A 10,353-nucleotide genomic window follows, 5' to 3' on the forward strand; every position below is an offset into this window, starting at 1 on the left:
TCCCTGGGATTTGCTATTGCAGCTGGGGCCTGAGGACAGGAGAAACACGTTAAGTTTCAGGGCAAATCATGGAGGGTTAACCCGAGGTAACACCAACAAGCGATGTATCTTCACTTTCTCCAGTCTTTGCTTCCTGCAGTTCCAAGTTCTCTGGCTGGTCCCTCTAATTAGCTGCAGCAGGAGAGGTGGCAAAGACCCAGACCTAGACCTCAATGGGTATACAACAACGCACTTTGCTAATTGCAAATCAGGTCAATTATCTTGCAATTAATTCAGCTCTCTTCTTGCTCTAGTGTACCTTAGTCTGGCGATGAGTTTTCTCAGCCCGCGCCTCTCCCCTGAGCTGCTGTAGGGAAGCGCAGCAGTGGGAGTCCTTATAACGAGCTCTCCAACGTGCTTGCAGGCTCCAAGGACGGCCTGCAGTCAAAGTAAACTTGGTAAAAGCCTCACCTTGTGGAGAGACCAGGCAATTAGGGAGCTCAAGTGAAGGGGATGGCTGAGCCATGATAAGCACTGCCAGGCCACCTACGGCACACTGGAATACGCACACAGCCAGATGCAGAGTCCCATCGGTGCACCTGTAGCCCAGGCCGCCTTGGCCTCTTCCTGCTGAGGAGGAAGGAGTGGGCCACACCCTCCATCTTTGGCCCTGTTGGCTTTAAGAGCTGACAAAAACACCTCACCTGAAACTGTCCATTTCACTTGGATGGAATACAGTTTCCTTTCTCCATGTGCCCAGATGCGGCACACAGCCCATTTCTCCACAGCGCTAAGAACGAATGGCTGACTTCTCCCACTTGCCTTCGGCCCTGGCGGAGCAGATGCTGCCCGTGCTCTGCCCATCTGCCCGTGGCACTCGCCATTCCACACGTGGGCAGTCGTACTGCAAGCACTTGTGAGTCTCTGAATGAGGGCATTCTGGGGCCACATCAGCAGGGGTGGCTCTCATATGTGGCAACCTGGAGTGACAGGGAATAGTGCCCCCAGGACTGTCCTCAGCCAATGAGAGAGAGGAGCGGATGGATAAATACCTCAGCTTCCTCCCCTCTAGGCTAGAACAGCTGGAGGCTTGTTCTGTACTGTCCCCCAGAGGTCCTCGGCAGGGACCAGTTGTCCACAGTAGTCTTCTGCTCACAAACATGCCTATCACTGTCATTTTTCCCATTCCTGACGCAGCTCCCCTTTCCCCTCCCAGTGCTTCTCGGGCTGAGCTCCCAAATAAACTGCTTGCACTCAAATCCTCGTCTCAGCGTGTGCTCCCGAGGAAGCCCAACCTAAGACACAATCGATACAACAACTGAGGCTCCAGGCCATCCCGTGACACAGTGGGCAGATCCACATCTCCACTAGGTGGAGGCACCCTGGGACGTCAGCTAAGGGGCTGCGTTTGGGTCACGCTCACGGTTTACAGAGCGGGGTAGTTGAGTGGTTCTCAACCAGGAGGTGGTTTTACCCCACCCCCCAGGGGATATTTGCCGATATCTGGAGCCATTTTTGGTTACCACAGCTGGGGACGAGTGCTAGGGCATCTGGTGGGAAGGACAGGGATGCTGCTAAACATCCTACAGTGCACAGGACAGCCCCCGTGCCCCCACAAGCAATGTCAACAGTGCCAAGGTTCAGAAGCCCTGGCACGGTACAGCACCAGAGTCAGAAGACCTGGCTCTGGGTACTTTTCTCAGCTCTAAAAAGGGGGTGAAATATTTACTTCGCAGGGTTCTTATGAGTCTTGAGTTGAAGTAACGGGAGCGTGGAGTCAATCATTCCTTCATTCTATGGCGCCAACCATGAGCCAAGTAATGACCGAGTTGGTGACCAAACAAAGATGGAAAAGACACCGTCTCTGCCCTCAGGGAGCCCAGAGGCTGGGTGTGGAGAAACAGTGCAAACACTCAATGCCTTTCCAATGCGAAGCTGGCTCCAACGAGGCACGTGGTGAGTGTGCTTTGACAGAGGCACAAGAGGATGCTCGCTTCCTGGAGACAGGAGAGGATGTTGGAGGTGAGCGGTGCAGACCAGCAGCTGACTAAGCAGAGAGGACCGCTGAGCAGAGGACACAGCCTTTGACAAGGGTACAGAGCCCTGAAGGGGTTGGCCTCTCTGCAGCAAGGTGACCATGCTCAGAGCACAGAAAGCTCGGGAAAGAGAGGGCAGAGATGCACCTGGGAAGGAGGCAGGCGCCAGGCGGTGTGGGGCCTACGTGCAGGGCCGGGACAAGGCGAGGCAAGAGAGGCAGCTAGGGCGCCAGCCCTGATGGGACTTGCACCACGCCGAGAGCGGGTGTCTCCTTCAATCTGGTGCCCTAGGCCCCTCACTTGCCTCACCCAAGTCCCCGCTCTGCTCCTTTGCCACAACAAGAAGCTGGGAAGTCGAGTCTGCAGGCCAGGAGCAGCCAGCAGAACCCTGGGACTTCTTCAGTTTTGAGGAAGACAAGCCGACTCAGGCACAGGGCCACCATGCCACTTCTCATCCAACAAAATCTCCAGTTCAGATCAAGAAAACAGAGCTTTCCCTTTCTGTTAGCGTCTCTGCCCAAATGGAATACTGTTACAGATTCACACTCTGTCAGACCCAACACACAGCAAACCCCTGAGGACAGAAGCTAGCGGGATGGTAGGTGAGCAGCCTGCCAGGGTCTGGGAGGCAGCTAAGTCCATCTACTCCAGTTGGAAGAATAAGGCGGTGCTTTGAATGAGGGTCAGAGCTCACGTTCATCTCACTACTTCCCGCTTCATTCAAGTTGGATGTTTGGGTTACTGGACAGCAAAGTAGGATTCGGCTCCCCAGGCTCATGCTTGGCCTAAATTTGGACAGGTGCGGGGAAGAGAGAGACAGGGAAGGCATGCTGACAAGGGTCAAGAAACTGATTTCAAGCCCCTGGAGGCACTCCACGAGTGTCCATCCGCCCAAACCACTGGTATGGCGGTCCGAAATGATTCTTGTCTGTTCCTGAACAAGAGGCATGTTTAAGGGACTCTCAGTCTAGGAGTTTTCAATCTTATCTCAATAGCCTGTATCTACTGTAACATGTAATTATCATAATTGCTATCGATTAAAAAATACACACTTTCTAGCAGTCTGTAATTCAAGAGTTTTGGCAATTTGTCTTGGATTCTTCTCATTTGTGCGACTTTACTAGGAATATTGTACTATCATCATGTCTGCATCTAAACACCAAGAGATTCTTTGAAAAACTTGTCCAAGAAGGCTGGCAGCTTTCAAGGCAACGGAACTAATGGAAGACAATGGCTCATAAATTATCTAAGACTCAATCACATCTCTCCAAATCCATCATTAGGACTGTAGCTGTGGTCTACAGCTACAGGAATCATTTAAAATGTACTGCCGTCGCCTGGAACAATAGTTCTCAACCCCATCAGATGCAAATCACCTTTTAAAACAAGTAGTTTAATCCTGAACTGTAATTCATAGACAAAGGAACTTCCTCCCACATACTTTTTAAATTTATTTTATTTTATTTTTTGCTGAGGAAGATTTGCCCTGAGCTAACATCAGTTCCGATCTCCCTCTACTTTGTATGTGAGCCTCTGCCACAGCATGGCCACTGACAGTGATGCAGGTCGACCTGGGAACCAAACCCTGGCTGCTGAAGTGGAGCTGAACTTCACCACTAGCCACAGGCGGGACCCCCCACCCTCCACTTTTTAAAAACCTGCAAAATGCCCTTATTGTAATACACAGGGAGATCAAGGGGCAGTACTTGCGTATACGAATGCCACGTTTTGTGCACATCTATATGAAACCCGTGGGCAGGAGATCACTGGAAGCGTCAGTGAAGGATCCTGCCACTTGCAGCGAGTACAGTGAGCGTCCGCGTAGGCAGGAGCTACAGATGTGGACTCTCTGGCGGCGTTAACCTGGTGATGGACACCGGGAGCAGCCCTGCCATGGAGGACGAGAGATTCTAAAAACAGTGAACAACTCCTGGTGAAGTTCCGGCCAAGAAAAGAAATGACCGCCTTCCACGGCTTTCCCGACGCTTGCATTCCTGCGAAAACCGTATGCACTAAAAGCGTAGCAGAAAAGCATGGATTTCTTTGTTGGTTGCTTGTGCTTTGACGTGCATGCTGTTGATGGCGAACGAAGAGAAAAAGCCCGGCGGGCCCAGGCCTCGGGTGGGAAAGCAGCCTTCGCAGCAGGGAGCGCGGCCCCGGCCCGCAGGCCGCCGCAGGGGGCAGCGGCCCGCCGGCGGGGAGGGCGCAGGCGCAGCAGCGGCGCCGCAGGGGGTAGGTGGGGGGGTGACGACCCTCCCATCCACTTCCGGCCCGGCCCCAGCGACACGAGGCTCAGCGCGGTGGCGGCTCCAGCGCGTGGCGGCTCCAGCGCGTGGCGGCTTTTCCGATCGCAAGTACTTCGTGCGGCGCTTCCCTGGGGCGGGTCTCCTGGGGTCCGTTTTGAAGCGAGGCCGGTGGCTCCGCCTCGGGTCGCGGCGTTTGCAGGCAGATAATCTATAGGAAGGACGGGATTTCCACCGGCTCGTCACTTGGGCTTTGCCTTCTTTTAGGGCCCCTGTCGTACGCGATGATGCAACACGCCTTAGAACGAGCTCTGGATCGCGCGGCGTGTGTCATCGAAAGTGCCCAACAGAGACCTCCTAAAAGGAAGTACGCGTCTAGAGGGGAAAAATCGGTCTATGAGAAACTGTATGACATATATGTTGAAGAATGCGACAGAGAGCCTGAGGTTGCGGAGGAATTACGAAGCAACGTGAACTTGCTAGAGAAGCTTGTTCAGAGAGAGTCGTTGTCGCGTTTAGTGGTCAATCTGCACCCAGGAGAGCAGGGATACTCGCTGATGCTCAGGGGAGAAAATGGCTCGTATTCGGAGACCATTCGACTGTCTTATGAAGAGGGGGAACTGCTCCAGTACTTGGATGCAGAAGAATTACCTCCTGTTTTGGTGGGTCTCCTGGAAAAATCTCAGGTGAACGTTTTTCACTGTGGATGCGTCATCGCAGAAATACGGGACTACAGGCAGTCCAGTGACGTGGAGGCCCCTGGTTACCAGAGCAGGTACATTCTCTTACGACCAACCATGCAGACGTTAGCCTGCGACGTAGAGTCCCTAACCAGCGACAGCCAGACATGGACCCAGGAGGACAAACTGTTGCTCGAGAGCCAGCTGATCTTAGCCACAGCTGAACCACTGTGTCTTGATCCTTCTGTGTCAGTAGCCTGCACTGCAAACAGTCTGCTTTATAACAAACAAAAGATGAACGCTGACCCAATGAAGCGCTGCTTCAAGAGGTGCTCGAGCCCGGCTCTGAGTCGGCAGCAGGAGCTGTCTCATGGCCCACCTCCGCCCGAGCTAACGGTACTGACTTCTTGCCAACCAAGCAAAGAGAGTAACGCAGGTGAGCAGTATGACCTCAAAATTTCTGGAGCAGGGAATTATGTGGATGTGTGGGAACAGAGACCCTGTGACTTGGCCGTACCTTCTGAAGTGGATGTGGAGAAATATGCTACAGGGAGGAAGTCTGTGAGCTCTTATGACTCCCAGCCAACAGGCTGGCCAGCCCATGAAGTCAGAGATGATTCTGTATTTGAATGGGAAGCAGGCGATCAGTACCGGGATACAAAGATGTTCTTCATGCGCTCGCTTAATGATCCACTTATCTCTGGGAAAGAAACGTCACCTAAAAAAGCCAGATATGAGAGACAGCTGTCTCCCCCCCACGCCTCCAGAGGTGACCATTCAAAGAGTTTCATGCCTGGGTCGAAGACTGATGCTGGGACGGTAGTCATTCGGCCCGAGGAATTGGTCCAGAAGAACAGCAGTTGTCCAGTCAAGGTGTCACACAGCTCCAGTGGCTCAGCCAGTCTCAGCCCACTTTCTCCAGGGAAGGAAGCAGAACGGCCTAAGACCGTGCTGCTTCAGGCCTCAGTCCTGGGGGAGGAAGTCCAACCTCCACCGCCGCCCGTCACGCTGCCCTCGAGCTCAGGCACGAGTTCCTCAGCCAGCAGTTTTCCTCCACAGCAGGCAGGCGGCTTTCATAAGTCTGCATCTCCTGCTCCTGCTTCTAAGCCACCAAGTCTTCCCCAGAACTCCCCTGTGGAAGTGAGTCGAGTTAGCACGCTTCCTGCAGCCGCCCAGTCCACTGCTGGCTCATCACAAACACCGGTGACCACCCAGGTCAGGGTCAGCCCCGTTGGTGTCAGGGTCATCAAAGTGGAGAATTCTGTTCCCGGAACCCACGCTTTGGAGAGAGCTCCCAGCCCCTCGCAGGGCTCTGCCACTCGGGCCACAGCTCCCGCGGGAATCTTGCCCAGCAACCTGCCCTTAAGAGGCCAGCCACCAAAAGCGCCACCCACTGCCCTGCAAGCGAATTCTCAAGTAGGTGTTCGAGTGATTTTAAAAGATGCTCCAGGTGCCAGGCCCTTAACTCTGCTCCAGTTTCCACCAGGTTCGCTCATTGTGAACACCCAGCAGCTGCCTGGGCAGCTGCAGCAGCAGCAGCTCTATCAGCTGATTCCAGAGCTACAGGGTCAGCAGCCCTCCACTTCGCATCCTCAGCAGCTAGTGTCACAGGCTGCAAGTGCACAAGGTTCAGCCAGTCAGAAAACGGCCTTCTGTGCCCAGCAAGCTGTTGTCGTTAACGTCAGTGGAAGTTTTCTGCAGCCCCAGGTGATTGTGTTGTCTCCGCCTGTCCCTGCCCTGCAAAGACCTGGGCAAAGCCTTCCTCTGCAGAGAGTCCAGCTCTCCTCCGCCTTGCAGCAGCTGCAGCAGCCGCAACGTCAGCAGCAACCACAGCATCAGCAGCAGCCACGGCAGCAACAACACCGTCAGCAGCAGCAGCAGCAGCCACAGCATCAGCAGCAGCCACGGCAGCAACAACACCTGCAGCAGCAGCAGCAGCAGCAGAAGCAGCAGCAGCAGCAGCAGCAGCCACGACACCTGCTGCAGCCACAGCATCAGCAGCAGCCACGGCAGCAACAACACCTGCAGCAGCAGCAGCAGCAGCCACGACACCTGCTGCAGCCACAGCATCAGCAGCAGCCACGGCAGCAACAACACCTGCAGCAGCAGCAGCAGCAGCCACAGCAGCCACGACACCTGCAGCAGCCACAGCATCAGCAGCAGCCATGGCAGCCACAACACCTGCAGCAGCAGCAGCAGCAGCAGCAGCCGCCACAGCATCAGCTGCTGCAGATACAACACTTGAGAATCTTGCAGCCCCCAGTGGCTGTGGCACCAGCAGCAGCCCAGACAGGTCAGCCCCGTCGGCGCCCGCAGACAGCAAGCCAGTCACAAGGTAAAGTGAGTAGAGGCCCTCCAACCCCTCCCAAACCCTGAGGTGCGTTATTTTCTCTTTCTCCAAATCCCAGGGCATCGAGCCTAATGAGTCCCGAGTTTTTGGTTCATTTGTGGTTTTTCTAATGTGTCAGTCGTTCCCATTATTAGATGTGCAAGCTTGATACCGAAGCGCTGCCCCAGGCTTTTCACCTAGAAACAAGGAAGAGGTTTAATAAGCTGGGGTGTTTTGCTGAAGCCATTGCTTTGGGGGCGGTTGTTGACATAGTTGTTTTTATCATCATGATCTAACGTGTACCCAACTCCAAACTAGGCTCAAACTCCTGAGGCCTATAAGTTCTCTAAACAAGAAAACCACCACACCAATCAGGTTACAATTAGTATTATTTTAACAGGATGGCTAGTTTTTAAATTTTTTAAGTGAGTTAAAAAACATTTAACATAAAATGTACCATCTTAACCATTCTTTTGAGAGTTTTTAGAAAAATGTTTTAAGGTTGGTACCTGAGCTAACAACTGTTGCCAATCTTCTTTTTTCTTTTTCTTTTTCTTTTCCCCAAAGCCCACGGTGCATAGCTGTATATCTTAGCTTTTGGTCCTTCTAGTTGTAGCATGTGGGACGCCGCCTCAGCGTGACCTGCTGAGCGGTGGCATGTCCGCGCCCAGGATCTGAACTGGTGAACCCCAGGCTGCTGAAGTGGAGCGCACGAACTTAACCACTCGGCCACGGGGCCGGCCCCTTAACCATTTTTAAGTGAGCAGTTCCATGATGTTCAGTATATTCTCATTGTTGTCCAGCAGATTTCTAGGCCTGTTTTCCTCTTGCCGAAGTGAAGCTCTATGTCCCCTGAGCACCAGCTCCCCGTGTGCCCTCCCCCAGCCCCTGGCCACCGCCATTCTCTTTCCTGTCTCTGAGTGTGGCTGCTTCAGATCCTTCATGGAAGTGGGGTCACACAGGATCTGTGTTTTTGTCACTGGATTATCTCACTTAGCATCATGTCCTCAAGGTTCCTCCACGTTGTAGATGTGACCGGAAGGTCCATAGTTTTTGAAAAATGGTTTCACTGTACAAAATATGTGCTGAAGCGACCTGTGAAATATTGAAACATGTTCAGAAGAATGTACTTTGGTATTTGTTTATTTAGTTTAAAAGGTTTGTACACAGTGTAGGAAATGTAATTTTTACAAATGTGTTTTGAAAAAAAGTTAAAACTACCAAAAAATAATGCTTGTCCCACTTGTATTGCGGACCTGGAGACTCCCAGGGTGTGGAATGGATTGGGCGCACATGCTCGCTGGGTGTCCCCAGCCCTTTAAGAGGCTCCACCTGCGCTCGGTGCCCCCACTCCCCCCAGTTCGGCTGCCCCTCCAGGCCTCAACCACAGGCCTTGAAAAGGCACTTCTGAGACATCTCATTTTCTCTCCTGATACAATCATTTACCCTTTTTAGGACTCTGGGTTATTCGCAGAAAAGCAAAGAGCTAAACATTGGAACTGAGTTTTGTTTGTTTGCTTTTCAAGTGCTGGTGACCTTGTGAGACTCTAAAGTGGAACCCACCCCGTTCTCGTCCTTTCTCTCCCCTTCCTCACTTCGGGAGCATCAGTTCAGCAGCCCCTGCTCCCTCACCTCTTCGTCCTTCTTCCTGGTTTCAGTGGGACTCGAGATCCCTGGGCTTTTGTGTTTTCTTTTTTCCCTTCTTCCTTTCTTTTCTTATTGAGGTGTAATTTACATAAGGAACAACCATTTTAAAGTGTAAGGTTCCGAGGCATTTGCTACATATACGCTGTCGGTGCAACCACCACCTCTGTCTATTTCAGGACATGTTCATCACCCCAGAAGAAATCTCTGTAGCTGTTAAGCACTCGGTTGCCATCCTCCCCTCCCCCAGCCCCAGAAACCACCAATTTGCTTTCTGTCTCTATGGCCTTCCCTATTCTAGATAGTTCCTGTAAATGGAATCACACGGTCTGTGACCTTTGATGTCTGGCTTCTTTCACTTGGTGTAACGTTTTTGAGGTTCGTCCACAGTGTAACATGCGTCAGTACTTCATTCCTTTTCATGGCTTAATCCTGTTGGTTGTATATGCCACATTTTGTTTATCCGGTCATGTGCTGATGGACATTTGGGTTGTGCCCACCTCTTGTCTGTTGTGAATAATGTTGCGATGAAGTATTGTGTGCAAGTATTTGTCTCAGTGCCTCTTGTATTTTGCTTCTTACAACTTTGAAAGGCAACCTGTCGATATAAAATTTATTTTTCTGAGTACGCATGTATGTTTCTCTGCCTTTTGCCCTAAGAAAAAAAGGAAATTTGGTCTGGCAGTTCCAAAAGAGACGAATGAAGAGACAGGGAACTCAGGCAACCCGGCTGTACTAAAGGGCTGCCGATCCTCTTAAGGGAAGATGTCGGTTGACTTCAAGCAAACGCGTCAGGTATGCCACCCGAGTGACACTGAGCCCATTTAAGCTTTATGTGACCCGTCCTGGACGTCTCTGGGAACGGTGCCTGGGCTGTTAAGAAGTGAAGCAGTGCAACGACCAGCTGCAGAAGAGAGTTTAGGCTCCTCGGCCTCGGGAGCCAACCAGAGACCTGAACTCAGAACCTCACCACATTTGATGTACTTCTGCCCTTTTGCCCTCTTTCTGGTCCTTTCAAGTCCTACCTGGAGACACTAGCTGTACTTGTACTCAAGCAATGTGGCGCTCTTTTCAGTCAAGCAATTAAATTCAGCTTTGTTTCAGATTATGGTTTGCTGGTCTTTGTCCATTTCCTCCTAATGATCCTAACCAGGTTGGTACTTGATGCAGTGTCCTCTTTGAGGATATTAACTGGCTATGTTTTGTGAATAAACTTTTCATTCATTTTAGTATCCTGAGAACCTGGAGGCTCGTCACTACCCCGGGTCAAATCCATACTCTTCGTCTGAAATTAGTTCCGTGCAGGCTGCATCTTTATGACTTAACAGCTGAGCGTCCAGGAAAAACCAGGTGGGCCCAGTACAGCAGGACAGGTCCAGCAGAATGGGGGCCTCTGTCACAGCATGGGACTTTGGGAACAGGATTATATTCCTTGAGAATAC

The 10,353-nt window shown here is 52.0% G+C and overlaps 1 protein-coding gene across 2 annotated transcripts; it reads left to right on the forward strand.

Moving 5' to 3' along the window:
• The first annotated feature begins 561 nt into the window (after positions 1 to 561).
• On the forward strand, positions 562 to 9,999 carry LOC106848134 (transcription factor SPT20 homolog). 2 transcript variants are annotated; one of them, XM_070502700.1, is made up of 2 exons: positions 562 to 7,273; positions 9,572 to 9,999. In XM_070502700.1, the coding sequence occupies exons 1-2, from the start codon at positions 4,543 to 4,545 to the stop codon at positions 9,613 to 9,615; spliced, it is 2,775 nt and encodes a 924-aa protein (XP_070358801.1). In that variant the 5' UTR covers positions 562 to 4,542; the 3' UTR covers positions 9,616 to 9,999. The 2 variants fall into 2 exon arrangements, with proteins under 2 accessions (XP_070358801.1, XP_070358802.1); XM_070502701.1 differs by having other exon boundaries at positions 563 to 7,273; positions 7,835 to 9,999.
• The last annotated feature ends 354 nt before the right edge of the window (positions 10,000 to 10,353 follow it).

The sequence above is a fragment of the Equus asinus genome, chromosome X (assembly GCF_041296235.1).
Source record: "Equus asinus isolate D_3611 breed Donkey chromosome X, EquAss-T2T_v2, whole genome shotgun sequence".
Taxonomy (NCBI): Eukaryota; Metazoa; Chordata; class Mammalia; order Perissodactyla; family Equidae; genus Equus; species Equus asinus.